We start from the raw sequence: 26,000 nt of genomic DNA on the forward strand, positions 1-26,000 counted from the left end.
AAGTAGCAGTCCCCAAATCTGACAAGCTACCAAGTTCAGGAAAGTCACCCCAAAGTTTGAGCTGCCTGCCCATACTTGCAATTGAAATCTACCTCAGGTCACAGTGAGCCTGCCACAAATTCTTCCCCCCGCCCCCGCAGTCCCTGAGACCCATTTCTAATGGTTCCAGGATCAGACAAAGGCCTGGCAGCTACCAAAATGGCAGCAGGTAGCTAATTCCAAACTGGCCCCTTGAGTCAGCTGGAAACAGTGGGCTGAGGAGACCCCAGGGCTAAGTAGCCAGCATGTATGAGCCCTGGGGCCTGTGTGGTTCAAGTGCCAGCGTCCCATCTGTGGCTTGTGATCCTTATGATTCATGAACAACTCCCAAGTTCTCTCTCTGCCACCAGCCAGCTCCAAACAGCCTCATTATACTTGAGCCTGCTGTGACCATAGGGTGTGCAGAGAAGAAAGGGCTGGTGCCAGGGAGAGAGCAGGCAGGAGGAGGCAGCAGCAGGGGAGAGGAGCTTCCGCCAGACCCAAAAATGGCACAGAGGGAGTTCCAAACAGCTGCAGTTCAGAGACCAACTAATTCACTTGCTGCTGAATTTCAAAGTGTCACCCACATGTTGCTACCTCCAGCCTTCCAGTGCGATTGTCACAAAGGAACAGAAGCCTGATTAACCTCCCCAAGCACAGCTCTGATCATCTCCTCCCCTAACCACAAATACCCCATGGCTCCCAGCTAACCCCACACCAAAGTGCAAGTCTGGAAGACGTTCAGATCTCTGCAACAATCTCCACCAACTCCTTCATTTACTGTCAGAGAAACTAAGGGAAAGCATGGTGTCTATGGTGAGGAGGTCTAAGGCTGCAGAGGCAGATCTGGAGAAAATGTCAGCACCTCCTCTTCACCTCTAGTGGTCTCTTCACAGCACACCAGCTCCCTCAGAACCAAATGCTTGGCCCACAGCCAGCTGAGCATTCACTCTGAGCATTGCCCATGGCTTTTGTCACAGAACACTCATGCAGGCTGGCCAAACTGGGACCACTCTCTCAGGCTCAAGGGCTGTTCTACCAGTGGGATGACCCTAAGATGAGGAATGACTGGCACCATGCACACCACGCTTGCACACAGCTCTGAACCACTGGGCTACTTCCTCCCTCACCCCCTTTTCCTGAGGTATCTACCTGTCCTGCTCCCTTTTCCAAAACATTTTCTATAGGGATGGCCTTGCCCTATTTTTTAGCCACTGCCATCAATCTCATAAGATAAGAAACTCACCCATGAACACCAGCCACAGGTAACACATTCAAGTGTGCACGTGACCTCCCAGGCCATGTCAGACCTGGGCAAGCAGCTACTTATGTGTGAAGAGTGATGAGAGCAGGGTGAGCCTGTGCCCTCTTCTGGGCATGCCTAACAACAGCAGTCCCCACCCGCTGTCCAGCCAGTTCCTCCCCTCCAACCAGCTAGTCTTGCAGCACAATTCCATACACCAAAGCCTTTTCACAGAAGCCTCAGTTATCATGCTAGCATGATAGCAAGACAAGCTCACTTGCACATCCAGTCGCCTCTATGCCTAGGGCATAACTGCTACGGGGCACGTCCAGGGAACCTGGGAAGAATCTTGCTCTCACACTGAGTGTGTAAGGTCACTCTTAACCGTGCCAGGTGTACGGGTGTTTTGCCTGCATGTGAGCAATGCCTGAGGAAGCCAAAAGAGGGTGTTTGGACCTGGAGTTACAGATAGTGGTGAGCCACCATGTGGGTGCTGGGATTCAAACATGGGTCCTCTAGAAAACCAGCAAGTGTTCTTAACTTTTGAGCCATCTCTCCAGCCCCCAACTATGGCTTTTTAACAGCTAAAAACTGGAATTACTAGATGGTTTTACAATGGACTTGGGAATACCAGGCAGTGTACACTGGCCATGAACAACACAAAACAAGTGAACAGCTACATTCCAAACTTACCCAGAATGCTTAGTTTTCCGCTAACCCCCAAGTGTTATGCAAGAGGTGGCCTAATAGAGCAGAGTAGTAGGGACTCTGTATCAGAGAGGTGTGGCTTCAGTCTCTATTTCTACATAAGAACCTGATCTTAAGATGCAAGGTACAGCAACTACCTCGGAGGGCTGCAGGTGCCAACCAGACAGGAGGTTGTAGTGGTTAGTTCCTGGCACTGCCCGGATGTGGAACCACATAGGAGACACATCTCGGGGTGTGCCTGTGAGGGTGGTTCCAGAGAAGATTAACTGAACCAGGGCAGCACCATCCCATGGGGAGGAGTCCCAGACTGAATGCAAAGGGAAGAAAGGAGAAGCCAATTTAAGCACCTGCTTTGGTCTCTGCATCCTCATAGATGCACAGTGACCAGCCACCTCACCTTCCTGCCACCATTTGCCCTGCCATAATGGATTGAGCTCTCAGACTGTGAGCCACAAGAAACCCTTCCTTTCTGCTGTAAGTTGCTTTCCTAGGTATCTGTTGCAGCCGGAGGAACAGTAACTAATGCAGATGGAGGGTATCAGGCTGAGCACCAAGAAGTTCCAGGGAGACATCATCTACCAACCACAGAGGAAAGACCAGGTGGACTGTTAGCCTAGCTGTCGTTAGTATAAATGAGTGGCACCCCATATCCCTACAGCACCCAAAGGAGAAAGAAAAGAGTAGACAAACCACTTACAAGTAGGTAACTGGATCCTTGACAAAAGAGCTCTGCGATCATGGAGAGCATCTGAAGAGCTCCTCCCCTCAGCCCCCACCCCTACCTTACCCCCAGACACAGGAAAGGCCCTCACTTCACATAACAGTAAAAATGAGAAGTCCTCAGTTGTATAACTGTTACAGAACCCTCAGATGAGGGACCAGCTGCAAATCTTCTGCAGGCAGGCCACTGGAGGAGGTGGCCACTAGGGGTGGGATACTTAGCTATCTGCCCTAAGATGGCCTGTTGCTTTAGTGGTACATCGACTGATTGGCTCTTGTGGCGTTTTGACACTGGTGAGCAGATGGAAGGCTGACTGAACATGCACGCTGGGTGCCTCCCGTCCCCGGGGTTCCTGGAATCAGACATTTATTTCTAAGTAAAGAATGAGTACATAACACCAACATGCTGCCATTTGTATCTTTAAAAGAGTAGGAGGGCGAGAAGTGTGCTTAGCCACACCTCCTCCTGAGAAAAAAAACAAGACACAAGGTAGCTGCTGGATGGCAGAGGGAGAGCAGTGACTGTGTGGGCCCTTTGGGAACATTTCAATTTTCTTTGTATTGCAATGCAGCTTTTCAATTAAAATAATTAGTGAATCAAAAGTAAAAGGAAACATCCCCCAGTCCCCAGACTCTGTGGCAGACCTTGACTATTTTTAGCGGTCCCCTCCTCCCTTCCCCTCCAGAACTGTTCTGTTATCAGAATAAGTCACGATTGTGAAGACCACTAAACATGTGAAGGTCTTGATTAAGCATATAAATAAAATTTTGTTCAGACAGATATGCAATTTTAGTAACAATTTTAAATAAAGATCATTTTCAAGACGTTGTGCAGCCATTTAAAATGATGGTGAAGGGGGCTGGAAAGATGGCTCGGCAGTTAAGAGCACCGGCTGCTCTTTAGAGGACCTGGGTGAACTTTCCCAGCACACACATGCTAACACAACCACTGTAACTCCAGTTTCTGAGGATCTGGCACCGTCTTCCGGTCTCCTTCACACAGTGTACATGAACTCACACAAGTACACCTATACACACACACAAATTAAAGTTCTATGGAGAAAGTGGCAAGGTGATAAGGCTTGTGTCATAACATTAACCAAGAGAATTTTTTTAAAAAGGAAAATAGTAAATCCCACAGCCCCTGTGAAAAAGCATAACAGGGGAATGCATAAAAAGAGAGAGGAGTGGATGCCTTAGGGCTCCTCATCCAACCTTCAGGAGCCTGCAGGCAGGAAGCATCGTCCCATTCTCCAGGTAACAGAACTGAAGCTCTAAGGAGGTTCTAAGAAGCAGAAGCATGCCCAGGACACCCTGCTGATATGAGGCATCGTGCAGCCAAGACCTGTGCCCACACTGAGTACCCACACCAGCCTGTCCCCCAAGACGCTAAGAGCCCAATACTAGAAGTTGTGACTTCATACTTTTCTATAATACATTTATTCCGACTTCCAGAACCTGAAACAAATATGTGAGTAAGATCATAGGTTAAAGGAGAACTTAGTTGTTGTAGATTGAAGCGTGTCCTTCAAAATGCACACAGTCTGAGTGCAGCACACATCCCTGAAGGGAAGGCTGGGGACAGGCGAGGTCATGAAAGTGGGCCTCTACTGTGCCAGTGACGGCACCTCCAAGCGTAACTCACTTGCACCAGCTATCACTAACTGGTTTCCCTCCCTTCTCTGTCCTGGTCTCAGCTCTCTCACCCCTCCCCACTCTCTCTCCTTTCAATTTCTATCTCCTTTCCCTTCTCTGGCTCTCCTACACCTTCTTCATTTCTCTTCTCTCCCCCTTTCTGCCTCTCTATCCTTCTGCCCCTTCTTTCATTGTCTTATCTCTTTATCCCCTCTCCCTCCCTATCTCTTGCTCTCATCCCTCCTCCCCCTCTCTAACTCCAGCTCTTTCTACTCTCCTTCTCTCTTTGTTTTTTATTTTTTGGGTTTTTGGTTGTGTTTTGTTTTTTGAGACAGGGGACAGGGTTTCTCTGTGTAATCTTGGCTGTCCTGGACTCAATTTGTAGACCAGGCTGGCCTCAAACTCACCCAGTGAGAACTCCGCCTGCCTCTGCATCCCAGAGTGCTAGGATTAGAGGCATATGCACCATGCACCCGGGTCTCTCTCCTTCTCTAACTGCAGCTTTCTCCCTCCAATCTCCCTCTCTCTATCACTACCTCTAACCTCTCATTTCTCTCCTCCCCTTCCCTTTCTCTAACTCTAACTCTCTTCTCTCTCTCTCTCCTCCCTCTCTCTAACTGTACCACTTTCTTCACTCCCTCCTTGCTCCCTTTCTATATCTTGCTCTATTTTTCTTTCCTTTCGAACATGCACAAAAGCAAAGCCATGTGGGGACAGTGTATAAGTGAGATCTTCAAACAAGAGGACAAGCCTCACCAGAAAATCCCTCAACTCCCCCATCTTGAAAAGCAATGTGGGTCTTATGAAGTGCCCAGTACAGTGTCCTGTGACAGCAGCCCAGCATACTTTGTACACTCACTACCTGTTCTGAATTCCTCCTCTGAAGAAACTGTTATTGTGCTGTCCAGCATTGGGCACTGCACATGATTCCCTTTAAGACCATTTCAACATAGTCTAAGACTTCACCAGAAAGCCTGTCCTGGACATCACACCCACAGAACAGAATCAGCAGATACTCCCAACCTTCTTACATATGACACAGGCATACAGATACATACAGACAAACACTCACTATCAGCACTGTCACCATCAGCACTGCCACCATCAGCACTGCCATCAGGAGCACTGCCACCAGCAGTACTGCTACCACAGCACTATCAACATCCATCACTAGTCACCATCATCACTGTCTCCATTATCACTGTCACTGCCAGCACTGCCTCCATCCATCTCTCTCTCCATTGTCATTGTCACCATCAGCACTATCACCACCATCACTGTCAACAGCAGCTATACAATCATCTTCTCACTATCAATACCATCAACACTTGATCATCACACCCTCACCAGTATCATCATCACCAACATCACTCCTGATAGCTGGGAGTGTCCATGACTTAGCTCAAAAGTCTGCTTTCCTTTACTATTCAGGGGCAGGAGATGGCAGAGCAGGGACAGGCAGCACTCTTTTATGTCGCTATGAATCTGGAGAAAAACACTGGATGAGAGCCTTCAAAGTCAGGTAAGAAAGAGCATCAATACAAAGTGGAGATTAGATAAACACAGAGATAATGAATATCTGGTTTACACAAACAGACTATGACCTAGAGTACTGGACTGACTCAGGAAAAGAGGACAGCCCCCTTCTCCTGCTCAGGGCCAATAAGCAAGAGGAACAAGAGACTCTGAGCAAAAACACTGAAAACAAAGTTTTGATAGAGAAACCAATAAGCTGGTGAAGCAGACACAGCACTGTAAGCCACATCATCACCTATCACAGGGCAAGAAGGTAGCAGATCTCTAGAAAATCTGAAAACGAATCACTCTGCCAGAAAAGTCTACGTGGCCACTCTCCAATTCACCCTGCACCTAGTGGGAGATGAGCCTTGAGAAGAGTCACAAGGCCACCTCACAGGAGATGGCCTGTCCTGAAACTCAGTGGGAACTCCTACCCTCTAAGAAAGTGGACCCAGAGAAACACAGAGCCATGGGACACCCTGTAATCATGCTCAAGCCAAGAGAGCACTGGTAACAAGCACACACCCAGCACAGGGGTAAGCACAAGTGTGAACGGGGCCAATGCAGGGCCCTGGGAAAGCTGTGTGCCACTCTGCAAACTGAGGGAAAAAAGAACAGGGAAGAACCGTAAATGACTCCCTTCCTAAGGGCTGAATAACTCCTAAGGGAAGGCTGACCCCTGCTGTCCGAGGCAGAAATCAGCACATGGGCAACCTCAGGATCTCCACTGAGGCACTGCATGCCCACCAATCTGGTAACAGGCTTGGACAGCTTGTGGGGAGGAGTATATGCTGGGGGGTGAGGGGAGCACCTCAGGAGTATAACCTAGGGGCGGGAAGCACCCGGTCACTGCAAACTTCAACCAAAAGCATGCAGGTGATTAAAGAAAAACCTGGAGTAGGCACATGGCATAGCAGGGAAGCCCTAGGTTTGCTCTCCAATAGCATAGAGAAATTAAATAAAAAATAAATAAACAACAATCTAACCAACAGCCAAATCCCAGATGAGGCAGTCACAGTGCAGAAACACAAAAAGTCAAGGCAACAGGACTCCTCCAATTCTGCAACAAAAGACCTCAGTGTAAATGAATTGGGTGGATACCACAGAATTCAAAGAAAGGAGCTTAAGAATGTTGGCAAAATCAAAGAGGACTTGAATTCCTGAATGAATTCAAAGACAATACAAACAGCTGAATGAAATAAAGATGTCAATACAGCAATTGAAGGATGAATTCAATAAATACTGAAAAAAAAAAAAAACAAACTGAAGTAAGTCAAAACTAACTCAGTGGAGACCTCACCAATGAAACAGATCAAGTGGAAGACAGACTTCAGGGTGTAGAGAGAAGCTGGATCAAGAAAACAGAAATAATTTCCTACAGTCCATCTGGTCACAATGGACTACAAAGCAAAAATCAACAGCAAGAGAAACTGCAAAATTTCCATGTTGATTGACGCACACTTAACAATCTTAAAATTGAGAGAAATTTTTAAATTCCTAAAATTTAAAGATATAAAAAACACAACATGCAAAAATCTATGGGAAGCAGTGCAAGTGTTCTAAGAGGGAAGTTTATAGCTTTTTTTTTTAATTACTCAAGTAAATAACTTAATGGTACTATTAAAAACTTAAAAAGATAAGGGCCTGGAGAGATGGGTCAGTGGTTATGAGCACTGCTCTTCCGGAGTACCTGGGTTTGATTCCCAGCACCTACATGGCAGCTCACAAGTGTTTGTAACCCTAGTCCCAAAAAATCTGATGCCCTCTTCTGGCCTCCGTGGGCACCAGGCATGAACATGATATTTACCTCTATACAGACATGCATAGAGGTAAAAGATTCAGACATATAAAATAAAATAAAATAAAAATAAATCTAAGAACTTAGGAAAGCAAAAACAAGTCAAACCCAAACACAGTAGACAGAAGGAAATAATAAACATGAGGGCAAACATCAGTGAAACAGAAACAAAAAGTACCAGCAACATCAAAAGTTGGCTTTTTGAAAAGATAAGCAAGATTGGTAAACCATTAGATAAACAAACGAAGAGAGTAAGAAGGCACAAATTAATAAAATTAGAGATGACAATGGAGACATTAAACTAGGTCATCAGGGCATGCTTCGAAAACCTTTATTACAATAAGTTGAAAAATGTGATATAAACATGTCTGACCTATAAAACCTCACCCACCAGATATAAACAGCTTAAATGAATCTATAATAAGCAGTGAAAACAAAGCAGGGGTAAAAAGTCTTGAACCTAAATATAAGGCCCAGATTCTGGTGGGTTTACCACTGAACTCTACCAGACCTTTCAAAAAAAAAAAAAAAAATGCCTCTATGAAGCCAGTGTCACCCTGATACCAAAACCAGAAAAAGACACACATGCAAATAAAAATTTACAGACCAGTTTCATGAATGAATTATAGAATCAAAATTTCTCCTCTTGTGGCTTACACATATTAAAACATAAAAAGTAAGATTTTCAAAAATACAAAATAAAATAATACAAAATAAAATTTGCAGCTACTAAGCTGCAAATAATAAATGGGTAACTTCCTAAAGGCATGTTGCCTACCAAAGTTAAACTGAGATAAGATAAAGAATACTGACAAAGATAAAACACTGGCAAATACAATTTCATCAATGCATCTAAAAGATCATTCACCATGATCAAGTTGGCCTCATCCCAGGGATGTAAAGACAGGTCAACATACACAAATCAATACATGTAAAACATCACATAAATAGACTCAAGGACAGAAATCACATAATCATCTCAATTGATGCAGAAACTAAGCCTTTAACAACATTCATCATCCCTCCCTGATACAAGCCCTGAAGAAACCAAAAATAGAAATACGCCTCAACATAATAAAAGCTATACACGGCAACCCTATCACCAACAAACAGCCAAAACCCTATCACCAACAAACAGCCAAAACCCTATCACCAACAAACAGTCAAAGCTGCAGCTGTTAATCAATAAAACTTAACAGTTTATTGATTAATTAAAAAAAAGCTACAGCTGTAAAGAAATAATTAAGATCAGGGCAGAAATTAATGAAATGAAAATTTTTAAAGAAATCAGTGAGATAAAGAGTTGGTTCTTTGAAGAAATAAGCAAGCTAGACAAACCCATAACCAAACTAACCATAAGAAAGAGAAGACCCAATTAATAAAATTAGAGATGAAAATGAAAACATTATAATAGATATCAACAAAAAGTCAGAAAAACCATAAGAAAATACCTTCAAAATGTATTCCAAGATAAAGAGATGGCTCACAAGTTAAGGTACCTGAAGCCACACCTGACGACCTGAGCTCCATCCCCAGAACCCAAGCTGAAGAAGGGAAGAAAGAAGAAAACCAACTAATACAAGTTTGTCCTCTGACCTCTTATAGTACACAGGCACACAGGCACACAGGCACACACACACACACACACACACACACACACACACGTTAAAGAAACAATGTTTAAAATATAAAATAGAATACTGAACTAGGAAAGTCTAAAATAAATGGACGATTTTCTAAAGGCATGTTACCTACCAAAGTTAAACTGAGATAAGATAAAAGATGTAGCCATATCTGTAACAAGCAACAAGAATGATGCAGCAATTAAAAATCTTCCAAACAAAGAATGTAAGTCCAGACCCTGATGGATTCACTGGAGAATCCTATCAAGCCTTTAAAGAAGAAATAACAGTATTTTTTCCCAAATTATTTCATAAAATATAAAAGAATGCCTCCAAATTCAAATATTACCCTGTTATCAAAACCAGATGAAGGGCACTTACACACACAAAGAAAATTACAGACAATCTCCCAAAAGTATCAATAGAAAATACTTACAGATTCAAGAACACATCAAAAAGAGCATTGTCCTAGTTGGGGTTAGTATTGCTGTGGTGAAACAGCATGACCAAACCCAAGCTGGGGAGAAAAGGGTTTCTTTTGCTTCTGCTTCCACATCCACAGCTCATCACTGAAGGAAGTCAGGACAGAAACTCAAACAGGGCAGAGAGAGGAGCTGATGTAGACGCCATGAACAGGTGCTGCTTACTGGCTTGTACCACATGGCTTGCTCGACCCTACTTTCTTATAAAACCAGAACCAGCAGCCCAAAGATGGCACCACCCACAATGCACTACCCTCTCTCCCACACGCTACACCCTGCCATCCCATCAATCACAAGTTAAGATAATGCTGTAAAGGCTTGCCTACAGTCCAATCTTATGAAGGCATTTTCTCAGTTGGGGTTCCCTCCTCTCAGAACCTATGTGAAGTAGACATAAAATTAGCCAGCACAAGCATTCATCCTGATCAGTTTGACTTTATTTCAGCAACACAAAATGGTTCAACACACACAAACCAATAAATGTAAAACATCACATAAATAGATTCAAGGACAGAAAACATGTCATCATTTCAATAGATGCAGAAAACACCTTTGACAAAGTCCCATCTTCTCATAAGTACCCTGAAGAGACTAGGAATGGAGGGAACATATCTCAGCATAAGAAAGACTATTTATGACACCCTACAGCCAACATCAAGAAAAACTGAGAAAACTCACTAAATTTCCATGAAGATCAGGAGCAAGACAGGGTGACCACTCTCTACTCTCAATCAGTGTACCACTTAAAGTCTCACTAAAGCACAGTAGGACAAGAGAAATAAAATAGCTCAAAGAGGGGAATCAAATTATCATTATCTGCAGACCACATGACTTGATATGTAAGGGTCCATACAGACTCCATCAGGGAACTCTTAGAACTAATAAATACTTCCAGAAAATCAGAGAACACGATCAACTTACAAAGATCGGTAGCCTTCCGATATGCCAGAAATGAGCATATTGTAAATAAGATTAAAGAAGCTCATTCACAACACCTTAAGAACACTAAAATATATTTGAATAAACTTAACCAAAGAACTGAAAGACCTCTACCAATAAAGATGCAATCCACATGAAAATTGCAAATTCTGTATAAGAAACAGAAAAGATAATGCTAACATTCATACAGAAGTGAAAGACCACAGAATGCCAAAGCAATCCTGGACAAGAAAAGCAATGCCGAAGATCTCAGCATACCTCACTCAGGGTGCACTACAGAGGCATGCTAACAAAACTGCAAGGCTGTCACAAAAGGACATGTGAAAGTCAATGAATACATGAGAACATCCAGAAACAAACCCACAGAGCCATTTGATTTTTCACTAAAATGCCAAAAATGTATGCTGGAGAAATGACAGCCTCTTCAACTTAGGAAAACCAAGTATTTACATGCAAAAAAATGAAGCCAGCTTCTTTTGGTCTGTGAACTGTCATATGGTTATCCTGTATATATATATATATATATATATATATATATGGTTAATATCTGCTTTTAAGTGAGTACATACCATGGGTCTGGTTGCCTCACTCAGGATGATATTTTGTAGTTCCATTCATTTGCCAACAAATTTCATAATTTCCTTGTTTTTAATAGCTGAGTACTAATTCACTGTGTACATGTACAAAAATTATTTCCAATTTTTGGCTATGACAAATAAAACTGCTATGAACATAGCCGAGCAAATATCTTTGTTTATGGTAGGGAATCTTTTGGGTATATGCCCAAGAGTGGTATAGCTGGGTCTTGAGGTAAAGCTATTCCCAATTTTTCTGAGAAAGGGCCAGATTGATTTCCAAAGTGGTTATACAAGTTTGCACTCTCACCATCAATGAAGGGGTTTTCCCCTTTCTCTACATCCTCACCAGCAGCACTTGAGTTTTTGATCCTACCTATCCTTTAAGATGGAATCGCAGAGTTGTTTTGATTTGCATGTTCCTGGTGACTAAGGATGCTGAACATTTCTTTACATGCTCCTCGGCCATTAGAGATTCCTCTGTTGTAAATTCTGTTTAGCTCTATACCCCATTTTTAGTTGGATTATTGGTTTGTTGGTGTTTAACTTCTTGATTTCTTTATATATTTTGGATATTAGCCCTCTGTCAGATGTAGGATGATGAATATCTTTTCCCAGGCTGTAGGCTGTCGTTTTGTTCTGCTGACAGTGTCCTTTGCCTTACAGAAGCTTTTCAGTTTCTTGAGGTCCCACTTAGTAATTGTGGATCTTAGAGCCTGAGCTGTTGGTGTTCTGTTTGGGAAGTTGTCTCCTGCGCCAATGAGTTCAAGGCTGAGGTCTCAAGGGAGGATGCTAAAATCTCACTCAGACAGGGAAATAGAATGGACAGAGCAAGTGGATGAAGAGAGGGAACAAGGTAGGAAGGGGAGTGGAGAGTAAAGTGAAGGTAGGGATCAAATGTGGGGATAGTGGGGGCAAAAGGCCACAGGGTTGGGAAAGAAGAGAAACCCCAAGGGCAGGGGCATCTCTGAGACAAGCTGGAGACCTACAACAGGGTAGGCTCCTGGAGGATATGGGAGTAACTCTAGCTAAGACTCCTAGTAGTAGGGGTCATAGAGCCTGAAGAGGCCTCCTTCTAGCCAGACAGTACTCCTAGTAGAGGGAGGAAACACCAACCCATCCACAAAGACTTCAAATCAAAATTTACCCTGCCTACAAGATGTGCAGGGATTGAAGGTAGACTAGAGATTGAGGGAATGTCTAACCAATGTCTGGCCCAATCTGAGACCCACTCCATGAGAAAGAGCCAACCCCTAACCCTATTAACAATACTCTGCTTTGCTTGCAGATGGGACCCAAGCATAGCTGTCCTCTGAGAGGCTCCACTAGCAGCAGATTGAAAGAGATGCTGAGACTCACAGCCAAACATTAGGGTAGCTTTGTGGGAGAGTCGGGAGATGAATAAAAATCCCTGGAGGGGACACGAACGCCATAAGAAGATCAAAAGAGGCAACCAACCTGGGCCCAGGGGGCTTACAGAAACTGAAGCACCAGCCAAGGACCATACATGGACTGGACCTAGGCCCCCTACATATATGTAGCCAATGGCAGCTCAGGCTTCATGTGGGTTCCCTAGTAAGAGGAGCAGGACTCTTTTGCCTGCTTTTCAATTACTTCCCCCTGACGGGACTGCCTTGCTGCCCAGCCTCAGTGGAAAAGGATGCTCTTGGTCCTGATGTGACTTGATGTCTTGGGACAGGATGACTGGGGGGACTCCCCTTTTGGGAGTGACCATGAAGGGAAAAGGAAACCCTCCTTTTGGGAGGGCTAGGAAAGGGGGAATAGGGAGAAGAGTGAAGAAGGGTGAGACCAGTAGGAGAGGAGTGAAGGGGCTACCATCAGGATGTAAAGTGAATTAAGAACAAAACAAAACAAACAAACCAAAAAAAAAAAAAAAAGAAAGAAAGAAAAAACCAGGATGAACAAGCCAGAAATTTGAACTCCTCTGTGCCCTCTGTTCTAGTGCCTGCCTGCAGTTTCCTGCCCTGACTTCCTTAGATGATGGACCACAAACTGTAAGACGAAATAAATCCCTTCCTTCTCCCCCCCCCCAAAAAAAAGAATGAAGCCAAAATGGATTGAAGACCTTAATGTAAGACCTGAAATTCAGAATTTGGAAACTGTTAACGAAGACGTGGGGAAGCAGACAAAGTCAAGGACTTACTGAACAGGACTTTAACAACTCAAAGAATAGGGCTTGACCAGTCAGAGTGCAAGAGATTGTAAAGCTTGCTCTGCAAATACAGTAACTGAGTGAAATCTTTGCCAGCTGAGTGAATGCCAGAGAAATAGTATCTATAATATATAAAACCTCAACAGATTAGATACCAAAATGCCAAGCAATGGACTCAAAAAAGGGGCTAATGAAACAGTCCTCAAAAAGATAAATTACTGGCCAAAAAACATGGAAAACAAAGTTCAAAAGCCTTGGCAATCAGGGAAAACAAAGTAAACAACAGTGACATTCTTTCTCTCCTCAATCAGAATGCCTGCTATTAAGACCAAAAAAGCTGGTGACCATGAAGGGAAAAGGAAACCCATAGGTGCCCCTGGAATGTAAACAAATTCAATCGCTGTAGAAATCAGTATGAATATTCCTCAAAGAAAACTGAAGCTAGAACCACAGTGTGACCTGATAATCACTCTAGGGTGAGTACCTAGGACTCGAAGCCAGCACACCTCAGAGACTGCACACCTGTACTTACTATGGCAATGCTCATGACAGCCAGCTACCAAATCTGTGCAGGAGTCTATCTACAGGCAAGTGGACCAGACAATGGGTCACACAGACAGACAGGCACACAGACAGTCACACAGACAGATACACACACAGAGAGAGACAGAGACAGAGACAGAGAAAGCATGTGTGTCACACATACATGGAGTCTTACTTAGCCATAAGGAAGAATGAGGTTATGTCATTTGCAGGAAAACAGGTACAACTGCGTGTCATATTAAGTAAAACACATCGACTCAGAAGGAAGAAAATGTTGTGTATCTGCTTTCATTTGTGGCTCCTAGATTTCGCACAGATACATAAATCATACTTACATATACATATGGCATTGTGACAGTAGCTGTGAGACTGTCTTGGAAAAGAAATGAAATGGGGGGAAAGGAGGGGAGTAGTACTTGTGTGAAAACGTCTTTATGAAACCATCACTGTGTACGATGAATCTATGTCAACAGAATCCATTAAACAATTAAAATCTGCCTTTCTGATTCAAGGCTACAGACCACAAGATAATGATCGCCACCTTGTGGCCATGAGTGAGAGGACAAGCGACTCAGAGCTGAAATCCTTGGCATGGCTGAACCTCTGAACTAGAGCCAATAATTCCCAGTCTCCAGACACCTCCCAGAGAAAAACACAGTGGCATATACGGAAAGGCCCTGGGTCTGGCTTTCTGTTACCTTCAGAAAACCCTCTCGCCTATGTCAACTGGTGAGCTGGGAACACTGGTAACCGCTAAGAACACTAGAATGTGGTAACCCAGTAAAGTCACCAGCACCTCCTCAGACTGTTCTATGCACATAGCTCGTGAGGTCACTAGAATATAAGGACACATAGCTCACAGCCGCAGCCCACAGGAGGGTCAGGCTGTAGAGTGGACAGACAGATGCAAACTGTTAGAGGCAGACAAAATAATAGGTGCATATGCAATATTGCAGAGAATAAGGAACAAGAGATTCCTGTGGTTCTTATACTCTCCCATTCTTCTATCCTTAAGTAGAGGAAATTTTCACAGTAATTTTGCTGATCCCACAGTCTCAAAAATTGCATAATTATTTAATATCTTAATCTTCAAAGGAGCCAATGAGAAAAAAAAAAAAGGCAAACATGTAATGGAGCAACTTCGGAGGCTGTCTACCTGTTGAAAACTCTACAGGAGCCTCTGCAATTGTTTAATATTTGCTCTGGAGATTACATCCCAAAGCTCATCATTCCCAGAAACAAGCTATCTAAAAGAGCCTTGAACAATATCCTACTGCACTGAAGATACACCGGCTGTCGTTATTAATGAAACACTTACCTTGCACAAGGCCATATTCAGTTTGATTGTTTTAAACTTAGTGACATCGCATGTTTTCAAATGTCACATTCAGCCATGAAAATGTCATTAAAAAGAAAAATAAAGACTGTGGTACTACAGTGTGAGTCAGGAACCAGAATGCTTACCTACAGCTCAGACTTCCGGAGCCCCAGAGTCCACTGCAGAAGAAGTAAACATTGTGGGGGAGGGGGAATGCGGAGGGTACCTCTCGGCATTTGAATGCTGGGTAGGAAATGATTGGGTGTTAAAGAGAGGGTAAGAAAAAGGGTGAACTGCCTCAGACACAACAGGTGCATGTGCACAATGGCTATTTGGGTTTGCTGCATTTACGGTCTTTCCAATGTTTCCAGCTTCTAGTTGCATTCTCCTTAATGCTGTGACAGAGTCGCTATGGTGAGACACGTAGAGAAATATGTCTCACACAGGCAAATGAGGCTAGAGAGTAAAGACAGGACAGCAGAGGCAGGCAGGAGCCTAGGTGAGTGAGCCCTGCTCCTGCCTACAGGTTATGTTATTTTATCATGGTTGAGCTGACTTTCATCTGTCCATAACAACTATTTACCAGCAACTGAGTGCTGCTTGGGCCTCTGATGCATGAAGGTGCAGGTGGAAAAAAGTCATGTCAAGACATGAGGATTTATTTCCTATATGTAAGTAGCTCAAAGCAGCTCTTTCCTAATGAGATCCAGTGCAAGAATTAGCTGGAACTTGCTTTGTCCCTCTCACACTATTACCATGCTGAACACAGAGTCCTCTCTCTCTCTCTCTCTCTCTCTCTCTCTCTATCTCTCTCTCACACACACACACACACACAAACACACACTCACTCACACACACACACACCCTTCTCTAAAACCCAACACAACCCAACTTAGGGCATCTTGCTATGATGTGGCCCTGGCTACTAGAGGGGAACACTGGACAGTGGCTGGAAAGCTGCCTGTGACCTGGGAATAGCCCTTCCAAGCCATCCCAGAACATCCAAGGCAAACCTCTTCTAGACCAGATATACCAAGCACTCCAACAAGACCCGCAGGAGAGGAAACGATTTCTTCTGGCCTCCAAAGAACACTAAGAATGTTGCTATCTACACTAACCAAAACCAAGAGAGACCTGAAGACTGGGAACACTGCCCAAAGCCAACCTCATCTTACCCTGCCTTGCTCTACTCCCTGAAGGGCTGCCTCAGATACAGCTTCCTGAGCAGTAATCCTGTGACAAGGAATGGGCAGGGGGTGCTGTGGAGTTGGACAGAGACCTACAGATCCTGAGAAGCCACAGCACTGGCTTGCAGTTCCCAGCTGCATCAAAAGGCCATGGTTTGCTCCCTCTAGCAAAATGACCCTTCTAGAAAAGTACTGTCTCTGGACCACCAGTTGTTCCCACGTCCTTGCTGCCTCTGAGCTCCAAGCTCTGATGGTGTGGCCCTTTCCTCCCAGTCTGCTCAACTTCATGTGCAGCCAACCCGGTACCACCTATGGGGCTCACAAGATAGTATTTTAAACTGACTACCCCACCAGATCCAATGGCAAAACTCTTGGCTTGGGTTCCTCTTCCCACTCACCATCTTCCCTTTCCTTCCCCTACATACCTTGCCAACTGCCTAAGAAATCTATCTAGTCCAAGGCCACTTGCCCCCTCTTACTGGAAGCCCTCAGGGTGCTTCCTTCCAAGCTTTACCCCACAGGATTCCAAGCCTCCTGGAGTGTCACCCTGTGCTCAAGCAAATGATGCATGCCTCCTCCTGCATCTCTGAGCACTGTGGTCCAAGCGCCTCCCTGCTCTACTCACCTCTCTCCCCCGACCTCCCTGAGCCTCAGCACCTTTGGTCCACCCCATCAAGCAGGTGAGGCTCTCCCACCACAGCATCTTTGCACCCTGCCTCCTCTTCCTGGAATGCCGTCCATATTCAGCTCTCTCCACACCTGGGGTTGAAGCAGTGTTGCGGGATAACTAAGGTGCTGCTGGTGAATACACGGTCATCACACATGAGCATGTTTCTACTGAGCCCTGTGTGGAGAGAGGCTGTGGGTATGTGTCTGTCTGTCTTTCCCAGACTAGAATGCCAGATCTTCAAGGGCAAGGCTTATGCTGCTCTCGATCCCTATTTTCCCCTATGACTGAAAGCATAAGTTATGTCCTGTACTCACAAGAACTCTGCAAAGTCGGCTGGATTTCCCTTTCAACCCTGAGGTAAGACACTCAGTGAGCTGGTCACACAGAAAGTAAGGGCGCAGCCAGCATCCATGCTGGGAGTGGACCCTAAGAGTGCTTTCACCACAGGCCCTGCAACGTGGCCCTCAGGTCAGGGGTGCTCAGCGGCATTTGTTCATGGCCGTGCTTCCAGGAAACAGGACTCCATTTACGCCTTTCTCCCCCTCTATCCAGGCACTTTCTCCATCTTCAAACCCAGCATAGATATACCTAGGTACCCAGGACCAAGGCTATGTGCCTGGCTCACTCCTCAGAGGAAAGGGGAACCTTCTGTTCTGCTGGCTGACATCTCTCTCATGCCCCTTGCTGAGCTTTGCAGAGCCTGCCCACAGAGGCCCCACTGCTATGTGCAGTCACTCAGCAGCCCTCGGGAAACAGCACAGTTTGCATATTTCCAATGGTACTCCTGATCAGTGTGCACACGTGATGAACATGAATGCCTCCAAGTGTCATTTTCTCAGGCTTCAAAGCAGGCAGTCTTTGTGTGAGTAAATATTGAGTTGACGCTAAGAGGGGAGTGAGCTGTTAAGTTCTATTTGCTACTTTCATCCCTGAGCTCATAACAGAGCATAAGCTAAACAAAGAGCAGTGGACGCTGGCACAGACCTTCGGCAGGTAGAGCCTTTTCTGCTGGTCCTTCGCACATCAGCGATTTGCTTCTCCAACTTCGACAAATATTTACCACTTTGGTTTTTTATGTAATGGAAGGATAATGTATTCCACTGTCCTCAGAGCTACCTTAAAGGCCTTAGGAAAACAGGCAATTTACTGACTATGTTTCTCTTGCCACTAAATACAAATCTGGTAATTGTTTATCTTTGAAAGCAAATGACTTTAACTTTTTGGCTTCAAATAGTCTAACAGAATTCTTAAAGAAAAAAGAGTAAGAAAACCATAATCACAGCAACCTGACAAAGAGCCTGAGTTTTACATCTAAACTTTCACCCACACATGCTCACACTTACCCACAAGCCCTAAAAGCCTTACTGCAAGTACAATCTAACTTCTAACGCTGCCGTGATGGCGAGACCCACAAGAAGACTCTAGCTACTGCCTAGAGCTGATCCAGACCAGGACTGCCATCAGGCACATCCATTTCCATCAGCTATCTCCTGGTCACCTGCCTATGGCACAAACCAGTGGACATAACCAGGAAAATGTCTGGAAGCAATCCAATACATGACAGATTACAAAGTGGCTATACTGTGATAATCAGCATTACAGCAATTACACAGAACAAGAGTAAGGCAGTCCATGCTACAGCCAGCACTCTAGTGGTCTACACATTGTCTCCTTCCAGCTCCAGGCACACCTTGTAGATGAGCAAGGACACTAATAACCAGGCTCACAAGTTAGCAAGCCTGCTCAAGGTCTCCACCCAGGCAGCCAACTCCAGAGCCTCCTCACAAGCATGATGGGATCCACTTCCTCCCTACACATTCGTCGGGCTTGCTGCAAAATCTGAGCAGCTAACTGACAGCCCCTGTTCAGCAAAACATGGGTGCATGGTGTGCTGAACAAGGAGAAACATGATTCCAACTTCACCAAGGAGATTCTGCTCCTTTCCTATGAGAAACCCTGCTTTCCTATTTTGGTGAAAGGAACTTCCACCCATCTAGCTCTATGCCAAGCCTAAAAACACCACCTTGTCTGTAGTGCCCTCCCACCCCAGGTGAGAACTGCTCTATGGACACCCTCATCTGTACAAGGTCCTGAGCTGGAACAACAGAAAATTGGGGACAGCCTCCATCCCCATCAGTAGAGGGCTTGTAAAATAAACTGTGGGATACCCACTGAGCGGCATGTGGCTATCCAGGAGCTACTCTGTAAATACATACAATTCAAAAAGTGAGTTGTGGACCAGCATGTGCCTCTGGGTGGATGAAGAAAAAGTACTGCATAAATGCACAGACTCCAAGGCACCGCTCTACAGACTGCTGCTTAGGTTCTGAGAGAAGAGGAAAGGGTAAGAAGAACCTGCATCCCAACATGATGCTCCTGCCGACCCAGTGATGCTCACCTGGACCCAATCAGAAACAGAGGAACACTGACAAGCAACTGCCTGCACACCTTGAATGTGCTGAGATGAAAGCACAAGGAAGGGGAAGCTAGTATTCCAGGCTCACAGAGGTATTAGAGCAGAGAGGACTGTGGGGAGGGTGGGGATGGTGGGCAAGGAAGCAGGAGATTTAATGGCCACTCTTGGGCACAGCTGGTAAGTGTGAACGCACACTGCGCACCCTCACGACACAGGAAACAGCACTGTGTCAAGGCTACACTCTTTACACTGAATAAACTACCTTCGTGCTCTCAGGAAGTACACGGCAAAGCTCTCGGGAGCACATGGAAAGTTGTCTCCTACTGACTCTGGTTCTGGGAGCACAAACACAGGCACAGACAGAGAATGGGAAAAATGCAAACAACTGGTAAAACTAGGTGACATGTGCTTAGAAGTTGATTACTATCCTTGAGACTTTTCCTAAGCATAAAATTACAAATGTTTCTAGCAATGTTCACAGACCACCTCTGACAGGAGGCTCCTGAAACAGGGGAAAGCAGAGGCCTGTTTTCACTCTTCATCCTCTTGTGCTTTGTAATATTATAAAATATGCATGTGCTACTGACTTTTTAAAAAACAAGTTCAAGCAAGGCATGATAGTACATGCCTTTAATCCCAGCTCTCAGGAGAGGCAGGCAGATCTCTGTGAGTTCAAGGTCAGCCTAATTTATATAATGAGTTCTAGGATAGCTAGGGCTATGTAGGGAGACCCTGCCTCAACAACAAGGACAAAAAAATTTATTAAGCTAAGAGAAAAATTCCATTGTGGAGATTTCAAGACCTAAGGCTGTCCTGATCCAGCCTTGAACACAAGACTTGGCCATCCTCCCTACAGCTTCCCAAACTCATAGATCAGCTTCCTGCAGCCCATCCACAGGCCCCATGCGCCACCTCCTGGCCAACATGGGCATTACACTTCCCAGTTATCAGCCCTAAAGGTGCTACTCTGGCACTGCCTACATCTTTCATGTTCAAAGAATTTCTTTCTCTACTATGAGTGATCCCATGGTCTAGAACACCTCCTGGCCCTCAGAAAATTCAAGCACCTAGTAAACACCTGAGTTCATTCAGCAAATACAAGCTGTGAAAATGAAAGAATAATCAAATGGCAATTCTACCACAGGGACTTGAAAGCAAGTGTCTTGGTGACTGGCCAGTGTCCACACAAGTACTTCAGGTGACCAGGCAGCTCAAGAGAATTCACTTTGACAACCATCCTCTCTTCCTAGTGCCTACCTGGACCTTACCTGTCATCCTCATACCATCCCTATCCCCATGTCTGCACAGTACAAAGTCAGTAGCTCAGGATGGTAGTCACCCCACCTCAGTCCTCAGAAGTCACTGTCAACTCACAGCCTATGAAGAACAAGGACAGCCACGTGCCCAGAATCTAGACCAGAGTACCACAGTAGGAAAAGTATACTGTAGCATTAAGAAAGAAAATAAAAAGTATATACTAGGAAACTGTATTGGGGATACATTAGTAAACCAGTCTAAAGAAATTACGCAGCCCAACTAACAGCATCTTAGGGACTCAACGTCAGGAAAACACAACACAAAGTGTGTGTGCAACCTGTAATGACATGTGTGGTCTTGTAAGAAACAGAGAGCCCACCCTCAGGGACTCACCAAGGTCTGTGTTGGGGCCAGCAAGTAGCTGGTTGAACTTGTCCAGCCGAGAGGCCTCTCTCTTACTCAGGGCTGAGCCACCAAGGGCATGTGAGTCAGATGTCCCACTCAGTGAAACAGTGGCTGAGTAGGGGAGAGACTGGGACCGCTGCAGAGGGACGACATCGCTGGTGCTTTCTAGAAAGGGCATAAGAACAGAGGGCAAGGTTAGCAGGTTAGCGGAAGCCTCTGACCTCCTGGCCACATGCTCACCACGGCACTCACTGTCTGGTCAGTTTTCCCTTCCTCCCATCATCCAGTTTACTGTTTAACAGTAAAGGGGATACATCTGCATATGATCACATCATGACAACCAGCAAAGTCCAGACCACTCCTCTCTGGGTATGAGATATCCAGAGGCCTGGAAGGTGGATCAGGCCTGTGGAGGAACAGGTTTGCATGGGTCACCCAAGTATACTTGTGGCAGGCAAGCCACTGTTCTACACCATGAAAGAAAAGAATGATGTTCCAAAGCACTGAGGACAGCAGTACGTGACCAGGAGGCTCCAAGAGGACCTGGCCATGTCCAGAGATCATCTGACTCAGTGCCTCCACTTCTCCCCCGCTCCCGAAACCTGGAGTTCTAGCATGAAGGAACAAAGGAAGCCAAGCAGGCAAGGAGCCTTCACGGACAAGAGGAGGGGAGACGCCAGCAGAGTGCAAACCTCCCCTCTCTCTCTGTATCTCCTTAGCTGCTGCCTACCAAAACCCTGCTGGTTCAGGGAGTCCGAGAAGGGAGGTGAGGTAGCACAATCCATTCAGGAACCTGGCTAGGAACAGCCCAGAGAGAGCCAAAGATCCCCAGGTCACTCAACACAGAGCCACAGGGACCAAGGAAATGAGGCTGTGGGCCCTGTCACCGCCAGGTCCAACTCCCACCTCAACTTTCAGTGTACAGTCAAAAATGAGCCACAGAAAAGACCTATATCCAACATGCTGGTGTCTACCTCAGACACTGCAGACCAGCAGGGGCAAGAACCCCACCTGTGCCTGTATCCACACTGTTCTACTCCCTAGTCACTGTAGGCAGCCTTTCAGACAACCTACGAGCAAGATCAGAAGGTTCTGGGCAGAATCTGGCCCAAGGGTTAGCCTAAGGACCTCTGTTCTACCCCTACCTGCAGGCAGCATCCAGAGTAAAACACCCCCCACACAAAAAAAAAAAACCAGCAAGAACAGGCACTGGCGGTCAAGAGCAGAGTGGCATGGGGAGAGTCTGTGCACGTGTGCGTGATGCACATGCATAAACTCGCATGTAGAATCTAGAGCTCAAGAGCGGGTGTCCTCCTCAATCCCTCTCTAGCTTATTTTGGGGGGGCAGGTCCTTTCACTGGGTGTGAAGCCCACTGACTGAGCTAAAAGTGACTGGCCAGCAAGCCCCAGGATCATCTATTATTTATGTATTCTAACATCCAAAGCTGTGGTACTTTGACCAGGAATGGCCCCCACGGGCTCATATATTTGAATGCCTGGTCATTATGGAGCTACTTGACAGGGAGTACGAGGCATGGCCTTACTGAAGTAGGTGTGGCCTTGTTGTAGGAAGTGTGTCACTGGGGGTGTGTCACTGGGGCTTTGAGATTTCAAATGCTCAAAGCAGCCCCAGTGTCTCTCTTCATGCTGCCTGTGGATCCAGCTGTAGAACTCTCAGCTACAAGTCTGCCTGCATCCACTATGCTTCCCGCCATGATGATAATGGACTAAACCGCTGAATGTAAGCAACCCCCCAGTTAAATGCTTTCTTTTGTAAGAGTTGCTGTGGTCATGGGATCTCTTCATAGCAAGAAAACATTAAATAAGACAGAGGCCATAAGAAAACATGCCATGGAGGCAGAATCACACACAGCTATCTGGGAGGCACAGGAGAGAGTGATTAGAACCTGGGGTGAGGATCCAATGACCCTCACATTCCTTCTCAATATGAGAAAATATCAACAGTTAACAGGTCTGATCGTGGGGGTCTCTTGCAAACAGTCACAGCTGTTATGTTCAGAGGATGGCATTCTACAACAATGACCAATAGGGGCTAAGCCCTGGACAGAGAAAGCATACCACCTCTTCTCCACACACTCCTGAAGCTCCCAGACCAATGTAACCCATTCTGGCAGGCAGAAGTCCACTGGCCTTACCAGTGGGAGAGTGGGGATACTCAGTCTCTGCCAGAGTCACTGCAGAAATTTGAGCAACATCCCTGCCACATCCACCATGTTCAGTGCCACAAACACACCCTGCTCCAGCTCTAACATACACTGTCCAACACACTGCCACATGCCTCCTGGGGCCAGGATCTTTGGATGAGAAGTGCTGGTCTCTGGTAGCCAGCACTAACATCAGGGACTCTGGAGGCACAGACCCTGGGTTTAACAACCCCACCCCAGGCCCACCTCTCCTGAGCAGCTCGAGGTCTTCTTAGTGCACATCTGTGAAAAAAAGAACAAAACAAGTCCCTCCTAGAAGGCTGAGTTTAAAGAATTTATCATTCAAGGGGCTGGCCACAGAGTGAACAACCACAGCTATTATTATCAAGTGCTCAAACAAATCTCTCCCAGAAAGCCAACACAGGATGCTCAGCGCAAGATCTGCAGGACCCAGTGATGAGATCACGGCCATTTCTCCAGCAATATGACTTCCTCACTTGTACGGGAGAGGCTGCCACAATGTGACGCCACCAAGCTCTATCACCTGCCTGGATCTGAGTTTCCCTCTGGTCAGGGCACCATTTTCAGCTCCTCCTTCTGGGGTGCTGAGGGCCATCAGCAGTGATAACAGTGCCCTAGATGTACCAGCTATTCCTGGGGACTGAGGAAGTTTTGTCAATGGCTCTCCTAGCACAGCGGTGAGCAAAAGTATCCAGGGTCCCTGACAACCCTTGGACGCCACCACTAGAGGGCACCCTACCCAGACTGAGCAGACAGGAGGTGGAAGGCAGCACTCTCCATCAGAACTTTGAAAGAACTCAAAAGCAGCTGCAATTCCCCGGTAAACTCAATTTTTGCACTGCAGTTTCCCAGTAAACTCAATTTTCTAAATTTGTTACAAACCAAATAAAGCCAGCTTCTCACCTGAAAAAAACTGTAACATTTTAGCACAACCCAGTTTTGAAAACCAGGCTAGGTACAAAGTGCCTTTCTGAATCTAGCAGGGTGGCCTTAGGCTACTGTGTATCTGTTTTCTCATCCATAAATGAGAGAAAAGTACCCTTACCTGGGAGAGGCATGCTTGGGCACTCCAGGATCCTTTCTGAAGGAGCCTGGCATCCCCCATCTCCTATGCTTTCCCATGGTCCTCTTCTTGGGCCCCTATACAAGTCACAAGCCTTGTCATTTCCTATGTAGGAAAGATGCCCTCAATTCCAGAAAGTAAAGAACATCTGGACACCATGGACAACGAGGCTATTTCAGGGCCTGGGAGTACCACATCCACATGAAAGATGGTCTTATAGGCTCCCATAGACCAGAACCTGCTGCAAACAAGCTCTCCTTATCTGTCCCTTTGTCCCTACCTGAAGAACGAGGAGTGTGGCTCTCACTGACAGACTTCACCAGGCGGAGGTCACCACTTGGAACTACAGGAGGCTCTGCTGTGGGCTGAGGTTCTGGTTCTGGCATCTCCTTCTGTGAGGGCTGGCTCTGCCTCTGGCTGTGGTTGCGTAGGACACGATGTGCTGTCTCCATGACCACCTCAGAGTTCAGGCTCTCTGTGGCCATTGCCAGGAGCTCATCGTCATCTTCGCCAGCATCCCAAGCATCACTGGTATTGCTCTCAAACTCCTGGAAGGTGCTGACCCTCTTGGCCTTCACTGGGGTGGTGGGTACCTTGGGCGAGGTCTTGAGCAAGCTACAAAAGCAAATGTCTTTATTGTGTACACTCAGCCAAAAGAGAACCCCAAGTGAGAGGACACATCATCTAGATGAGAGTGCCAAGAAAAGCACAATGTGGTGGCATCAAAATAGGACTCAGCACTGCACAGGCTACGTGACGGGGAGGGGGCGTCTCAGGCAAGAGCCACCAAGCACCATAGAACTAGAGAGGTGCCAAGGCTAGAAAGCACATTCTACACTCCACTCTCTCCATCTCAGCCAAGTCCGACAGCTGCAGCTGAGGTGTGCAGGGCAGGAGGAGCCTCCAGAGAACAGGGCATTTGCATGCACACACAGAGACGGAACAATCTGAAGGAGAGCCCCCAACCTTGACTATGCATACCATCAGCCCTGGCATAGTCAGGAACTATGACAGGCAGGTGCAGCCCTGGAGGGCCACACCAGCAAGAGCTAAGAACAGGACAGAGAGAGAGTGCAGGACAGAGGAAGGATTCAGATAAGCTATAAGGACAGTCTGGAGTCACACTGTCCTCACGCCAGGAGTGCTGAGTACTGAGTGCCCTCTGCCCTCTGCCCTCTGCCCTCTGCCCTCTGCCCTCTGCCCTCTGCCCTCTGCCCTCTGCCCTCTGCCCTCTGATTTGCAGTCCCCACATCCAACTGCCAGCTACAGAGTGAACTAGGCACAGACAGCAGTGTCTCACAGAGCAAGGGATTAAGCCATCTGCTGACAGAACATGTCCCTTCCCTCAGAGAGTCCAATAAGCTGGCAGAAGCAGGACACTGACAGCCACTTACGTGCCATGTAACAGTGGATCAAAAGGTGGATGCTGGGCTCCATACACATGTTGGATGCTACGAAAACAGGGAAACAAAAAAATTAGATCTTTCCCCCCCAGCTCTGCTGAGAGCCCAACTGGATCAAGAA

At 46.1% G+C, this 26,000-nt stretch overlaps 1 protein-coding gene across 5 annotated transcripts in view; it reads right to left on the bottom strand.

Moving 5' to 3' along the window:
- Nucleotides 1–26,000, bottom strand: part of Tbc1d22a (TBC1 domain family member 22A) — a 275,967-nt gene that overhangs the window by 232,376 nt on the left and 17,591 nt on the right. The window contains exons 2-4 of one of the 5 annotated variants that reach the window (XM_060388862.1): nt 25,871–25,927; nt 24,757–25,091; nt 21,216–21,392 (exon numbers count right to left, since the gene is read on the bottom strand). The exons of 1 other annotated variant lie outside the window; for it this stretch is intronic. In XM_060388862.1, the coding sequence (XP_060244845.1) occupies nt 21,216–21,392; nt 24,757–25,091; nt 25,871–25,927 (569 nt within the window). The remainder of the gene's footprint in view (nt 1–21,215; nt 21,393–24,756; nt 25,092–25,870; nt 25,928–26,000) is intronic. 3 more of the 5 variants (XM_060388863.1, XM_060388864.1, XM_060388865.1) reach the window with 3 other exon arrangements.

The sequence above is a fragment of the Meriones unguiculatus genome, chromosome 8, assembly GCF_030254825.1.
Source record: "Meriones unguiculatus strain TT.TT164.6M chromosome 8, Bangor_MerUng_6.1, whole genome shotgun sequence".
Taxonomy (NCBI): domain Eukaryota; kingdom Metazoa; phylum Chordata; class Mammalia; order Rodentia; family Muridae; genus Meriones; species Meriones unguiculatus.